At 60.8% G+C, this 14,713-nt stretch overlaps 2 protein-coding genes across 2 annotated transcripts in view; both read left to right on the forward strand.

Moving 5' to 3' along the window:
• Positions 1-401: 401 nt before the first annotated feature.
• On the forward strand, positions 402-7,583 carry NCLIV_068310 (conserved hypothetical protein; the record flags this gene model as incomplete). Its single annotated transcript, XM_003886383.1, has 2 exons — positions 402-1,166; positions 1,677-7,583. 2 exons carry the CDS (start codon positions 402-404, stop codon positions 7,581-7,583), a joined length of 6,672 nt encoding a protein of 2,223 aa, XP_003886432.1.
• Positions 7,584-12,199: 4,616 nt separating this feature from the next.
• NCLIV_068320 (Helicase-like protein nhl, related) overlaps positions 12,200-14,713 on the forward strand; it is a gene marked incomplete at both ends in the record, with an annotated part of 3,567 nt that continues 1,053 nt past the window's right edge. Inside the window, 2 exons of the mRNA XM_003886384.1 lie at positions 12,200-13,514; positions 14,106-14,713. The exon at positions 14,106-14,713 is cut by the window's right edge and continues 1,053 nt beyond it. Of these exons, the coding sequence (XP_003886433.1) occupies positions 12,200-13,514; positions 14,106-14,713 (1,923 nt within the window). The remainder of the gene's footprint in view (positions 13,515-14,105) is intronic.

A 14,713-nucleotide genomic window follows, 5' to 3' on the forward strand; every position in this document is an offset into this window, starting at 1 on the left:
GGTTCGCGGCAGTTGACATTCGCCGTTTCCTAGCTGGCGTGCACATTCCGCGTGTGCGGAGCATGCAATTCCAGAGCACTGTGTAACACTCTGCCACCGTTCCTTCCCGAATACCTGGATGTCCGTCCTAGGGAAGGCTCAAATCTACAACGGTTTTTTTTCGGAGGACAAGTCGGATGGCAGCGAATCCAGGCGGTGCTGGCTCACAGTGCCTTTTGCGGAAGGTAGTCTGGCCGTATGAAGCGAGGGAACGTTAGAAGCCACGGGAAACCGGCGTCCTCTGTTTTGTCCATAAAAATAGGGGTATACCCTGAATTTTTCATGTCACCCGTCCGCGTTTGAGCAGACACCAAAGCCCCCAGATTCCGCCCCTGTCTGTGTTGATACCGAGTCGAGAGAGGATGCCGCGCCTGACCACTAGGGTGGCGACGCCTTCCCCCGTTCCGACTCCTACTCTGTCCGAGGCGAGACCAGAAGAGGAGGTTGCGGCAAATTCCTCGTTGCCTGCGCCTGAAGAGGGGCAAAGACGGTACGCGCCCGTGCCGGAAGAAAAGCGAGAAGAAGACAAGGAATCGTCGGCGACACTCGTGGCACGGGAAGCCTTGCCTACCCATCACGGCCACCCAGCCGAACCCCGGACCGAGCCGGGGATTCCGGGGAATCCAGCGACTTCAACTTCCGAGCAGAAGCCAGAGGGTGGCCAAAACTCGAGAAATGATGTGGCGCGGGAACCTTTCGATGCTGGGGAATCCTCTGCCCCGTTGCGCTCAGAGAAGCCGTGCAGTCGAACGGGCGAAAGAGGTCGCGGCGGCCTCCCGCCCGAAACGCACGTAGAACCGCCGACCGTCTCGCCTCTCAAAGCAGAAGAGCCGGGCGCCGAATCATCCGCACAGCAGCTGGAAGAGGAGCGACATGGGGATGCAGCGACTGACTCTCGGCCGTTGCGGACTGCGAGAGACGATCAACTGACCTCGTCGGCTGGTACTGGGGCGGCTGAGTTCTCCCCTTCCAGAACGTTCCACGTTCGTCCCTGTGGGTGGCCTGCGTCGCTTCCCTGTGCGGTGTATAGACTCCCGCGGCCTCCTTCCACAGGAGGATTTTCTGACGCGTTTTCTGGCGCCGTGCATCTGACAGGCCTCGCTTTCTCCGAGCCCGGCAAACCGCACGTGAGTGCAGGAGGCTCGTCTTTAGGTCGCCAGGACTCAGCCCAGCACCTTTTCCAGAGCAGCTGGTTGCTCGCCGCCGACTGCCCAGACCGCCGTTGCCCGTGCCGCGCCAGTGGGAGCCTGGACACGCGCAGCTCCGCGCTGTGGCCACGGAGCCGTCGCCGAGTGCCGGGCCGATCTGCGAGGGCCGGGCGAGAGCGACGCCGACCGCCGAGCTCTGACAGCCTCAGCCGCAGTGAGGATGACGCAAGCAGCGGAAGTGACGCAAGCAGAAGAAGTGACGCAAGCAGCGGAAGCGACGCCTTGGAGGCATGCTACCGGGGAGACCGTTTGCGGCGCAGCCTCGCGTCTGAGGAGCGGAGGAGACGGCAGCGGTGTGAAGGACCAGGCCGTCGGCGGCGTCGGCGTCGGCATCGACGGCGGAGGACGAGCAGCGCAAGTAGCTACTCCGGTTTTTCCCGGAGCTGGCGAGGCGCTCGGTGTCCTCACGGGTGCCTGGAGCCTTTGCAGAACCTCGACGGCCTCGCGGCGCACTGGGCCGGAGGCATCCTCGTCCGTCGGAAAACGGGCGAGACGTCGCTTCTCAAGGCTGAGCGGCAGTTTGTCAGGCTTCAGCGACGTGGACGAGCGGGTTCGAGTTCAGACGAAGATGCCGCCGAGCTCGGGGAGGCGGCGTCGCCCCGCGCCTCATTCCGTCGCGGGCGGCGTCCTCGGTCTGCCGGCCTCGTCCCAGCGCCGTGCGAGAGCTTCCAGAGAGACCCGCGCGGGCGCGCGCCACGAAGGCGCCTCACGCGGAGGCTGAGCGACGCAGCCAGTGAAAGCAGCTCTGCCACGAAACATATTCCGTGGGCGGGCGTGGTGACGAAGGAAGCATGCAGAGCTGCGACTGGGGCCCCGGCCGGCGTGGGGCGGTCTGTGTCTGACGCAGAGCCCCGTTCGCGGACCTCTGAGAGGTCGGCAGACTCCGAGGGTCCGAATGGGGAGGTGGACGAGGACAGGAGCAACTTCCATGCGGACTCTGGAGCGGAACCTGGCTGTGGGCGGGATCCTGCAGAACGCAACGGGGCGACAGCGGTGGCCGGTCGCGAAGGCGCAGGCGGCGACTCGTGTGGAGAGAGTCCCCCCACGCCGCTGGTTTCTGGCGACGCTCCCCCAGCTGGGTTTTCTGGCATCACCGACTCATCGCCATTCCCTGGACAGTCGACATGCTCGAGTCTACATTTTCGCGTACGCACCGTGCCACGCACCATCGCCTGCTCCTTGAGCGCCGTAGAGGAGCAGTCACAGTGCAGCAGCTCCGCCAGCCAGTGGCAGGGGACGGCGTTCTCGGACAACACCTGCGAGTCAACCACGACTTTCTCGTTCATGGAAGACGGAACCGCCATCGGCGGTCCGCCGCTGAGACTCCCTGCCGTCCCCCCTCCTCTTTGTGTCCCGGCGACGTTTCTTGGATCTTCCGTCCACGCCTCGCGGACCCGGCCTGAGGCTGAAGAGGCAGAGCGCGGCGCTGTGTCGTCTCGCCTCTGTGCACGTGAAGCGCATCAGGAAGCAGGAGTCAGGACTGGCCCAGTTCGGAGTGCTCCCGGGTCGGTCTCGCGCGTTGAGGCAGGCGACGCACACGCAGTCGCGGATGGGCCGAGGGAAGGAATGTCTGCGTGCCGGGTTCCAACCAAGTCGCTGGCGCATGCGCTTTCAAGCGAGAACGAGGGAGACAGATGTGCACCCGCGCGTGCGTCGAGGCTGGTTGCGGCGTCGAGTCTGGAGCCGAAAGGCGCGTCAGAGGTGGCCCCTGTTGGTGCGGCGGCGTTTGCTGGCGCCGAAGCATGCGCGGGTGCGGTCCCACACAGTTTCGCTCTCTTCACGAGGCACTGCGGGACCTCGGGGAAGTCAATCGACACGGTGCGGAACGGAGAGGCGCCGGATATCCCAGAGATCGGGTCGTCCGAGCAGGACCGGGGTTCCGCGGCTGAGAGGCAGAGCCACGTCTCTGCGCCTTGCGTGGCCGCTCCGCGTCGGTTTTTGAAAGAAAGTGTGCTGGACGAGAGGCAGCCAAAAGGCCTCGCCGGAGGCAAGTTGACGCGAGAGGAGGGGAGAGCGGGACTTCCGCGACTGCTTCCCAGGATCATCTACGACCCGTGGAACGAGGAAATCGGGACCAGCTGCAGTAGCCCTAGGAGTAGCAGTTTGCGCAGCACCCCCACGGACAACGCCTTCAGGACTGGCGGGCCAGGATTCACTTTCGAGTTGAGCAGAAATCCAGATAGAGCCGGCGTTCTGTCTGCCTCAGCGCCAGGCCAGCTGGGCTCTGCCGCGCGTCCCTGGGAGGAGCGGGCGGCACAGCCTGAGAGGACTGCTGCAGGTAGCTTTCCAGGTTCCCGAAGAGGCGAGCAAAAGGCTGGAGGAGAGCAGAAGGGTCGAGACGCCAGAGCCAGACTCGTGATGACTCAGGCGGGGCCCGAGGCGCAGACGCAGGCGCTTCCGGAGGTGTTTGACGCCGGGCACGGAGACGCGATTGTGGTGCTCGGCAGGTCGACAGATCGGCGAGAGACGGAAGGTCTCCGTGCGTCGGAGACCGCGCTCCCACACTTTGCTTTCTCTCGCTCGTCCCTTGCTCTGGAAAGGGACGGTGCGTCAGAGGCCGACGTGGATGCCAGCGGAGAGACGACAACGGCCTCAGGCTTGGCCCCTGTACAGACGGTCGACACGCGCCTCTGCGTGGAGACAGATCCTCGCCCTCGTGCTCGGAGCTTCGTCACGACTCGACTGCAAAGCGAAAGAAGCGTTTCACCGAAAGACGGCTCGGCGGCAGTTCAAGTGGAAATCGCGAGTGCTTCGGCGAATCTCCCTCAGCTGCTCACCCGCAGCTCGGGTGCCGAAGGAGGTATCCTGCGAGGCAGGGACGCGTCAGGGGGTGCCCAGAAAGAGGGGACCAAATCCGCGACGGACGCTGGGGAGACGCCGATCGAAGGCCCAGGGCCTCAAGGGACAAGGCCGTCCCGCCGCGGCGCCGACAGCGACGCGACCACGGTCGTGCCTCCAGGAGCGGGGGCTCCAGAGGACCAGGGGAGCCGCATCGACACGGAAGGCTCTCCTAGCAGTTCCGAAGACTGGGCGCAGACAGAACAAACTGGCGAGGATGCTCAAGAGGAAACAGGTGAGGCGAGAGGCGGACTGTACGTGGCGCCCACGAGGAACGCAGGAGACAGGCTTCCTCCCGCGAGCGCAGGGATGAACTTCGTTCTCCACGCGGAACTTCTCTCGTCGGACACAGAGAGCGAGGCCGACACGCGCTCGCCCGCGGGCCGATCGCCTGGCGAGGCTCCTCTTCTCGAAGGTCGCCACGCGCCCTGGGCGTCGGCGGGTTGGCAGAGGGGAAAGCGATATGTGGAAAAAGATCCGACGCGTCTCTCTCGTTTTGGGAGAAGCGCGGAGGTTGGGGAAAATCGCGCGGAGCTTGAAAAGCAGGCGCTGAGCGAGACGGACACGCTCACTTCCCATCGGCGAAGTTGCTCGGCGGACTCGGCCTCCACAGAACAGCCCCTGGAGCCTCCCAGGAAGAATTCCCTCGCTTCCGAGACGCTCAGCAGTGTCCAGGCGCCTGCCTTGGCAGCTTTCACCTGTCCTGCGAAAGACACTTTGCCGCCGATCCCTTCTCTTCCCGCGTCCGAGGCAGGTTCTGCGGCGCTTGTCTTCAGCTTCTCCGGCCCCGACGGCATCACGTGCCTTGAGGCGGCAGGCGTCTTGGACCCAAACAATAAAAACACTGCATGCGGCGTTTCTGTGGCGCCTGGCGATCGGCGCTTCTCCCGGCGCGAGGCGACGGACGCGGTCGGGAGGAGCTCGGGAGAGGACGGGTCTTCGCGGCCAAGAGCCGAGGGCCAGGCGGGCAAAGAGATCTTGCGGAAGAAAACGGACTCGGGCGAATCCAGGGATTTCCCCGTGTTCTCTCGCCTGGAGGAGGAAATCCGACCTCCCCTGCCTCCGCAGCCAGCAGCCGCACCAGAACCGATCGTTCAGAGCCCCTGGGGCGCCTTCACCGCTGTCGGGCCTCTTGCCGAGTCTGGCGCTTCGGAGGGACACTCGCCGGAAAAGCGACTTCATCCGTTCAGGGCGAAGGATGTGCGAGAGTCAAGCGGAGAGGCGTCGTCTTCAGCGAGGATGAATCTGGCGTCGGGGCCCAGAGACGGCGAGAGGAGCTCTGCCTTCGCAGGTCTTCCACGTTCTTCCTCGTCGTCTTTGGTAACCCGTTCAGGAACCGATTCCGGCCCTTCGCATATTCCTCTTCCTGCGCTGTTTTCAAGTTTCTCCGGCCCAGCCGAGCCTCCGCAGATCGCTTCTTCGCTCGCGGCCTCTCGCCCGTCGGCTTCCTGGGGCTCCTCTGCGCCGTTCGGCTCTTCCCTCTTCTCTTCTGCACGAGCGGACCCGCTGGCAAAGGAGCTGACGAGTCTAGACCAGAACGGGGAACATCCGTTGACCGAGCGAGGGAGCGAACACCTCAGAGACAGTTCGCTCCTGGCTTTCAGCTTCTCAGCTTCTTCTCCGGTCGCCTTGGCCGCGTCTTCTTCTGAGCGACTCCTCTCCAGGGAGACGCTCCCGGCCGTGTGGAAGCCGCCTCCTCGTCGCCCCTCTTGCTTCGAGTTCAGGGCTTCCCGGCGAAGGGACGCGGAGACGATCTGGGGCGAGAGCGGCGATTCTGGCCAAGGGGGAGTGCCTGCATGCTGCGCATGCGGAGAGTCGGCGGTTCGCCGTGGCCGCGCAGCGGTGCCTCGCGAGAGTGCGGAGAGAGGTGAGATCTGCGAAACGGACGAACTCGTCGACACTCAGGACTTGAGAGCGATGAAACTCCGCACCTGCTGGGGTCTCGTCGAGGTCACAGCAGAAGGCGAGTTTTGCTTTGCCTTCAAAGCCCGCTCGGAACTGCGCGATCTGTACAGCCCAGACGCGTCGTCCCGGAAGCTCGGAAAGACAGGCACAGAGAGACGAGCAGTCGCCTCGCCTGCGCAGGTGAATCTCTCATCTTCCGCGAGCGTGGGGAGCGAAGAGTTCGACGCCGAGGCGCGTTGTTCCTCGTCTGTCTGCTCCTCGTCTGTCTGTTCCTGGTCTTCCCGGACGCGTCAGCCTGTGCTGGCGAGGCCTGGGGAGAATGTCAACGAAGCCTCAAAAAGAGTGGCAAGTCGAGACGTTGAGGCCTCCGCGAGCGAGATCGAGTCGGCGCCAAGAGCCTGGAAACCAGGCGTGGAGCTTCTCTTTGTTGTGGAGACGGGAGGCCGTTTGGTTCGCGTCCAGGAACTTGGAGAAACGTCTGCGGGGCGCGTGCTGAAGCGCTTCCACGTAGAGTGTCTGTCGGGGCGCCAGGCTCTCCGCTACCAGTATGCATGCCAAGTGGTGGCCTGTTTGAAGCAGCACACGCCGAAAGTGATTTTGAAGAACTCCGGGATCGGCGTCTTCCAGTTGATGAGCAACACGCCTGCAGATTTCGTCGCAACCTTCACCTCGACGTTCTCTCTGTTCATTGCCTCCATCCACATTCGCCGCGGCGTCGTCTGCTTCCAAACGCGCCTCGGCGACTCTTTGCACTTGCCCGCGGACGACGTGGCTACGGCCCTCACGCAGAACCCGATGGAGACTCGGTCGTTCGCGAGCGGCCTGACCGCGAGGAGCGAGAGCGTGTGCGTCTCCGCGAAGAAAAAAGCGCCGCTGTCGCTCGGATGTCCGAGTCTGCGGCGCGCTCAACCGCCAGACACCCAGAGCTGGAGCTCCTCGAGCTTCGCCGGGTCCGAAGACGCCCTTGGCTGTGGCCGCGGGAGAAGCCACGCCAGCACTGCATGCAGCAGCCACCTCGCGGGCTCTCGCGCAGAGGCGCCGGCGAAGAAGGAAGAGAAGGATTCGGCGCCGGGGGGCCGGGGAACTCCGACCTCCGAGACGGGGGCCGTTGCTTTTTCCGGCCCGAATGGCGGCGAGTTCTCCTTCGGACCTTGCGCCTCCTCTGCGGACCTGTCCTCGACCGCCTCAGGCGCCGGGGAAGCGAAGATCCAGCGTGGACGCGAGGCCTGGCAGGAGAAAAAGCGGCAGCAGTGGGAAGAAGTTCGAGCGGCGCTGGCTGCGGCGCAACTGCCTCTCGCCTCCGTTGTGCAGGCGTGGCAAGTCGTGCTCCGAGCCTTTGCAGTCTGCTGTGAAGAGGAGCGGCGCGGCCTGTGTACGTACACCGGAAAACTGCAGAAGGAACTGCGCCAGGTCCAGAGCGACGACGGGGACACGCGCGCGGACGAGGCTTCTTCTTCGGGGCCGCTTGCGGGCGAGTGCGGCAAACTGGAGAGGAAGGCGGAAGAGACGCTAGACGTTGCGCAATTGCGCCGACACATCTACCAAAGCGTCTTCCCCATTACGGCGAAGAGGAAGAACCAGGAGTGGGTCTGAGCCGGGGGAGGGTTTTTTTTTGCGGGGTCGGCTGATATAGCGGGCGTGGATGGCCTCTCGGGAGGAGATGGGAACTCGACCTCGCGGGTTCGCTCGAGGAGAAGACCGCGGTAGCGGGCGTGGCGCTCCGGCGTTTGCGAATTCTAAACGCAAAGCTTGGGAAGCACGCATGCTTTTGGAGTTTGCGGGATGTCGCTAAGCTCCGAGACAGTCGGAGAGTGAAAAGATGTGGGAGAGATGTGTGTCGAGGGGAATCGAGCCTCATTCGAAGAACAGGGGGAAACGGCCGTAGAGCCGCACACAGACAGGGAAGTCGGAGTCGACTCCAGGCACGATGCAAGGCGCTCAGGGTTCGCACTGGGAACAGAAACGTCTTTTTGCTGCTTTATTCGACGAGGGGAGGCAGAGGAAAAGTAACGCTATCGCCCCTCCGTTGGCCGAGGGAGGGCTGACGAGAGACTTCAAAAGGGAAGAACAGGAGCCCGAGAGACGCAGGGACTAAGACCGGCGGGGCGGCTCAGGAGCCGCGTATTTTTTTATCGTCTCGTGCAGGAGAGACAAGATTTTTTGAGGCGAGAGAACGGGAACAAGCAAGAGGGATTTCGCAAGGGAACTGAAGGTGAAACGCGTCGTGGGGTTTGACTTCTTAGACGCGCGTCTCGGTGCGATTTTTTCCATGATTGTCTGTGCCGACCGCGGAGGCGGGAGTCCCTTCGGGTTTGCAGGGCACCGGGGGTCGGCGGCCGGTATCTGTGCGTGTGTTGCAACTCAGTGAGAGCAACATCGCTGATTTTTTGTAAAGATGACGGTTTTGGTTTAAGGGAAGGAGACACACCACGCGTGTGCTCGCCCCAGCGAGGGACACAGATTGGCATTTTTTCCCTAGCCTCTCAACTCGGGGTCTCCATCAGAGGCTCTCGGAAGAAGCGGTGTGCTCCACAGGCTGTCCCCATTCACAGAAAAGCCTATCAGTTTATATGAATGTGTAGAGCTATACTACCTATGTATATACAGTACAGAAGACATTTCATGTGTTTCAATCGGTCGCGGTGTTGCATGCCAGCGCGAGGAAAGCGCAAGTTCAGACTAGGAAATAGCCCGGGTCGCCTTGCTTTGCTCGAACACGAATCGGGATCAGCTACAAATTGCGGATCCCACAGTTTAATTAACAAATCCACTGAGATGCGTGCATGTGTTTAAACGTATAGATGCATTTGTAAAACATATATATATATATATATAGGGAGGGGTTTGCCGTAGCTACAGCCTGTGGACAGGTTCCCTGTGCAGCGGGAAATTTGACTTGCAACAAGAGATGGATTTCATGTGGAGCGAGACTATTTGGTTTTTCGCAGGCTCTGGGCCTGGAATATAACCGATGTGGGCTAACCTTAAAGTAGTGGGATATTGAAATCCAACACTTTTAGCTGTCTTACGCAGTCCAGTGCGGTGGCGGTGTACAGCAATCAGAAAGAACTTGTGGTTGTCTGTATCTCATAACTGGAGTCATGTTGGCCAACATTTGTATGCAAGCTGTACGAATATCATGGTCTCAGCTAGTTATTGAGAGACAGACTCACGAGCCAAAAACGCTACCTTCGTAATCTCACTGGTTTGCGATAGAACCATAACACCATGAAATTTACACAGTCCAGCCTCTTGTTTCGATTTCGTACCCCCTGTGTCGTTGTAGCACCTATTCCGTGTAAATACAGGTTCTTTCACCTTTCTCAAGTATCTGGTCTGTTTACACCGACATCCGCGCGCAGCAGAGGGCCGTTCAATCTGCCTCAAGAAAGCATGGCGCTTTCGTCACGACTACAAGAAGAGCTCTGTGTCACGTTCCGAGCTCTCGGGCTGTGAAGATGCTTCTTCCACGGGGGGTTCCCGGAAGTCTGAGTCTCGCGCGTTTGACTGACGCTCTCCGCTGCTATATATCCGGTCCTCGAGGAACCAATCACTGACGGAGTGAACGCGAGAGAGAGACACACGAGTGAATGGCCTTCGGCAGGCGTCCGGTCCTCGCACGCGGCTACTCCAGACCTCCTCTACGGAGACACTGGAGAAGGGACAGGAGCTCGGAGGAGAATGCGGGAAATCGGGGAGCCTTCTTGGCCACGCACGTTTCGCTGTGCGACTCGGTGCGCTCAGCGAGGTCGACACCTTCTGCTGAAGTGTCGGAGACGCCTGGGTTGCGGGTTCTCTGCAAAATTGCGGCGGTACCGCATCCGCTGCGCGGCAAAAGAAAAGCACCAAAGGTCTGTCTAGGAAGTTTTCAATTCAAACGGCTATGATCCTTGGTTTGCATGTCCACCGCCGCGAAGGATTTACTCTTTGACCAGACCACGCCGCGGCAAAAGACGTGTGCTCTGCTCTTTGGAGGGGGGCTGGGAGAGAGGCGAAAGAGGCAAAGCGACAAGCTGGGCACCGTCCTGGGCACGCGAGCAAACTTCTTCAGATGTTTGTCGTAGCCAAGTGTGCCTTTTCGTGCGTCTTGCTTCGGAGTTTTCGCGCGAACCCCCTCGGCGCGAGGGCGAACAACGAAGAAACCTTTTCTCCCGGCGTTCTGCAGCCGTCGGCTGAGCGGCAAACGCCGCGAAATTCCACGCAATCGACCGTCCGCACTTTGCGATTTTCCCAACCCATATATAGCTGTATGCACACTTCACGCTTGGTGTCTTGTCTGCGGGTGTTTGCGAGAAAAGGGAAACTTTGCTTCGTCTCTTCCCCATTCAGTCTGGCCGCTCTTTTCATTTTCGCCTCGAGCGGCGTCCACATCGCCCGTTTCGCCAGCTGTTCGTCCGTCGTGTCGCGTGGCTGCCGACGCCGAGCGTTGTAGTGTCTCGCCACAAACACCGGATCTCTGCAGGCGCGGTTTCCTCGTCTACTCTGTCCAACCTAAATTTTCCATCTTCCTCCTGGCCTTTCTGCCTTTGCGAGTTTCCCGTCCGTTCCGTCGCTCTTCCAGAATTCCGCAGCCGATCACTGCGAACCGCACATGTTTTGGTACCTACAAGGGGAGCGGCGGTTTCGTGTGCGGCGCATTCTGAACTCTGAGACTCCGACGTACGGAGCGGCATCCAGGCTTGGAGGCGAAAACCCAGCAGTTCAGAACAGAGCCGCGAGAGCCAACCCAGGATTGAAGCCACGCCACGGAGGCGACCGAGGAGTGCTAAAAAACGAGATGTGTGTGGTTCCTTTGAAAAAGCCCTTCTCTTTGTGTTTAAAAAAACACAGCGGGGCTGAACAATAGGCGATGCAGCTGGTGGTCTCCTCCGACTTTTCCCCCACCTTTCCTTTATGCGTCGAGGATAAAAAAGTGGTGAAAGATGGAGAACAAACCAGTGGAACGAAATCCTCCGGAGGGATGTGCGCGACGAGCGACTTCGTCCCGTCCACTCTGCTCCTCTTCCTTTTCTCATTCGCCGCTTTTAGGTCGCGACGCCCGACCTGGAACGACGCTCTCTGGCGTATGGACAGTGAGAGGCCTCGAGCCTGGCTTCCACCAAACAGAGCCGCCTGGCAGCCGGTGTCTCTCTCCTGCGTTTCCTCCCTCTCCCGTGTCTTTTGCGACCCGCCCAGCGAGCGAGCTACCGCCCAACACGCAGGCGTCCCTGGCGCAAAGAGAGCCTTCCAGCAGTCTGGCGGCGCCGAAGCTGCGGTTGGAGCCTGCCAAGCCTTGGGCGAGATTCCAGCGAAGCAAAATTGAGAGGACAGATGGAAGCAAGGCGACGGAGGAAACGAGGCACACGCGTGAACCGGACGGCCCCAAAACGAGAAATCCCAGCTTCCCCCCTCACTTGTCGTCGCCATCTTCGTTTTCTTCGATCCACGAAAAGGCAAGACTGCTGCCGCGAGAACGCACGCAACCTCTCTCGACTAACGCTGCTTCAACGAACCAGAGTTCATCGCGCCTCACAGAGGGTTTTCCGCTTCAAAGGCCTCCTTCGGGTCCGCTGCCGCGGGGTCCGGCACCCGCAGCTTCTTCCGTTTCTTTCACGGCGCTTTCAGAAGGATGTTTTTCGCGAGAAAGGCCCGCTGGTCTCCCTCCATCGGCGTCTGGGTCAAATTCACTGCCTCAGCAGCACCTGTCTTCTCACGCATCCCGTGTGCAATGGCGCGCGGGTGTCTGTACAGCTCCGGGAGTCTGTACAGCTCCGGGAGTCTGTACACCTCACCGTGTGACTGGTAGAGAGGCAGCAGGCCGAGAAGCGATCCACTCTTGCGTTCCGTCGAACGCGGCGGAGAATGACGCAGCGCGCCTTGTCGCGAACGCGAGAGAGCTACAGGGGAAGAAGGACGATGAACGCCCCGCACGGCCGAGTCTTGGGCTGACGCAAGCAGCGCCGGAAACCGGAAGAAGCGAGAAACCGTCTGGGGCTGGCGGGCTGCGGCAGATGATGCAGCGACAAGTTCGTCCCTCCCTTTCCTCTGGTTTTCGGTCTGCTTCGGCTTCCTTCCCTGCTCGGTCTGTCGCTGCCTCGTCGCCCACGTCAGCCTCTTCTTTGTCTGCTTCCCTTCGCTGTCCCGCCTCCTTTCCTTCCACCGCTACCCCGCCTCAGCCCCGGAGTGGTGACCGTGCCTGTGGAAATCTGCGTGTCCTTCCACACGCCGACATGAAGGCGTTGAGCCCCCGTGCGTCTCACGACCCTCTTCCGGTGTCTGCCGCGGACGGGGAACAGCGACCGCCTACCGCGATTCCTCGCTCTTTCTCTCCTCGTTCTTCCTCGTTTGCAGCTTCGTCTGGTGCTCCGCGTGCGCAGCCCTCTCCGGCCCCGTGTGCGTCTGCGTCGTCGTGGCCGCCTGCGTCGACGCCCTCGTCTGATTCTTTTATTTCTTCTTTCGCGCACCCGACGTCTTCCTCTTTGCACTCCTTGCGCTCTGCTCTCTCCTTCTCTTCCGCGGCGAGCGTCCCCGAAACCGCAATCGCTGTTTCTCGCAGCGTACCCGTTTCGCGTTGCGATGAGTCTTCCGTGGGTCGGGAGAAACCGGCCTCCGTCTTTTGCGGCTCTGCCTTGGCTTCTGTGCCTGGAGCTCCTCGCGATCTCCCCCAACGCCAGTTGCCTGCCACGCCTTCGCCGTCAAATCTTTCTTCGTCTCTTCCTGCTTCGTCTCCGCCTGCTTCGTCCCTTCCTGCTTCGTCTCTTCCTGCTTCGTCTCTTCCTTCGTCTAGACTGCCTTCGTCTTCGTTCGCTTCTTCGTCTCTCAGCGCCGCGAAGGATTCCGCGCCGCTCAAGTCGACCTTCGCTCCCAGTCGTTCGAGGCCTGCTCCTAATACCTCTCCCCCTTCTGTCGCGTGCGCGTCTCTCTGTTCTTCTTCGTTTTCGTCGTCTCTTCAGTCCACCCAAGAAAGGCCGCCCGCGAATTCTTCCTGTCATCTCTGGCCCTCAACGCCCGCTGGCGTCCCGCCTTCTTCAGCGCCTTCGTCTTCTCTCTCCTCGACGCCTGGCTCTGTGGGCGGACATGCGTTTCTGAGCCGCCACGCCCTCAGCGAGAGCGATCACGCGAAGAAAGTGAACGGAGGGGAGGCCGAGAAGGGAGATACACGCGACGGACGAGACCAGCGAGGAAATGGGAGGCTGTTTATGTGCACCCGGGGACAGGCCGCCGACGTCGAGACGAGTCGAGAGAGATGGGAAGATACGGAAGGAGAGCGCCAAAGCGAAACTCTGGAGAAGTCCTCCCCTCTAGCTTCGCTATATGCGAACGCGAAGAGGAAGCGGGAGAAGGAAGAGAATGAGGAAGAGACGAGCCCGCGAACGGAAGAAAACAGACAAGAATCCGACACAGGGGAAACAATGGAAACCTGCGAAGCTGAGAAGCTGCTGCCTCCACACAGCAAGATTTTTGGACGACTCTCGGCCGAACAGCGGCGGGTTGTTCTTGCCCCTGCACATGCCAATCTGTGTGTCATTGCGGGCCCCGGATCCGGTAAGACCGAAGTCAGTCCCTCGTTTGCTTTCTTCCTGGCCTCAGACATTTCTCCTTTCCCCTTGTTTTCATCGTGTCCTGTACCTCGCCGTGCTTTCACTTTTTTCCGCCTGTCCTATTTCTTCTCGCGTGTTCCGCCTTTTCTCACAAAGACTCCGGAGTCCCTTTCTTTTCCATCGCTCTCGACATGTCGCTTTCTGCCTCTGCCGTATGTGTGATCGTTTGCGTCGATCGTGGCTGTGTCTCTTCCGCTCTTTTACCTCTCGTTTTTCTCTTTTTTAACGGGTTCACCACCTACGTTGATCTCGCCTGCCTCAGAGATCCGAACTCGTGGAAACCCCTGAGCTTCTTCACAGCTCAAAAAAGTGCGATAGAAGCGCCATCGGCCTCGTCGAGGCTGTCCGTAGGCCTGGACCTAACCCCTCGCGCGGCGAGGCGCCTTTCCACGTCTCCCTCGGAGTCTCCCGTTTTCTCTTTTTGTCTGTGGAGCCGAAAAAACTACGGAACCTTGCGCAAAGTCTTTCCTCTGTTGTTTTTGCACTTCCTTGTCGCTTTTCGGCTTTGTCACCCACTGTGTGTGTGTGTGTCCAGGGAAAACGACCGCGATCACAGCTCGGATCATTCGTCTCCTTCTCGAAGGCGAGGGCCCCATCTTGGCGCTCACTTTCACGAAGCGCGGCGCCGAGGAGTTGCGAGAGCGCGTGCTGGACGGCCTGTCGTCGACTCTGGCGGAGATGCGAGCTTTGCGGGAAGCGCGAGACCCGTCCAGCTCAGACGCTCCGTCTCTCTCGAAGCGGACTGCAGAGAAGCGGGCGAACCACGCCCAGCAGCAGAGCGGAGCGTCCATCTTCCACACGCCAATTCAAAGGACAAACGAAGGTTCAGCATTTCCACACGGTTTCCCTTCCTGCCGCGCGGCTTCGCCGTTCCCACCGGCTTGGCATTTGGCGAAACGCGACTCCTGGGCGCCTGTGGCGCGGTACGCTTCGTCGACTGCGCCGCCAGTCGCCTCGCCGTTTCCAGCGTCCGCTTCTTTCTCGGGAGTTTCGCCTCCCGCCGCCTCGGCTCTGCCTCTGTTTCACGACTTGGCCGAGCGCGTATTTGTTGGAACTTTCCACAAATTCGGCAGTCTCGTGCTCCGCCGCTACGGGCGAGCCGTGGGCGTTCCGTCGTCCTTCCTGGTTGCCACCGGGAGTCGC

The sequence above is a fragment of the Neospora caninum genome, chromosome XII, assembly GCF_000208865.1.
Source record: "Neospora caninum Liverpool complete genome, chromosome XII".
NCBI lineage: Eukaryota > Apicomplexa > Conoidasida > Eucoccidiorida > Sarcocystidae > Neospora > Neospora caninum.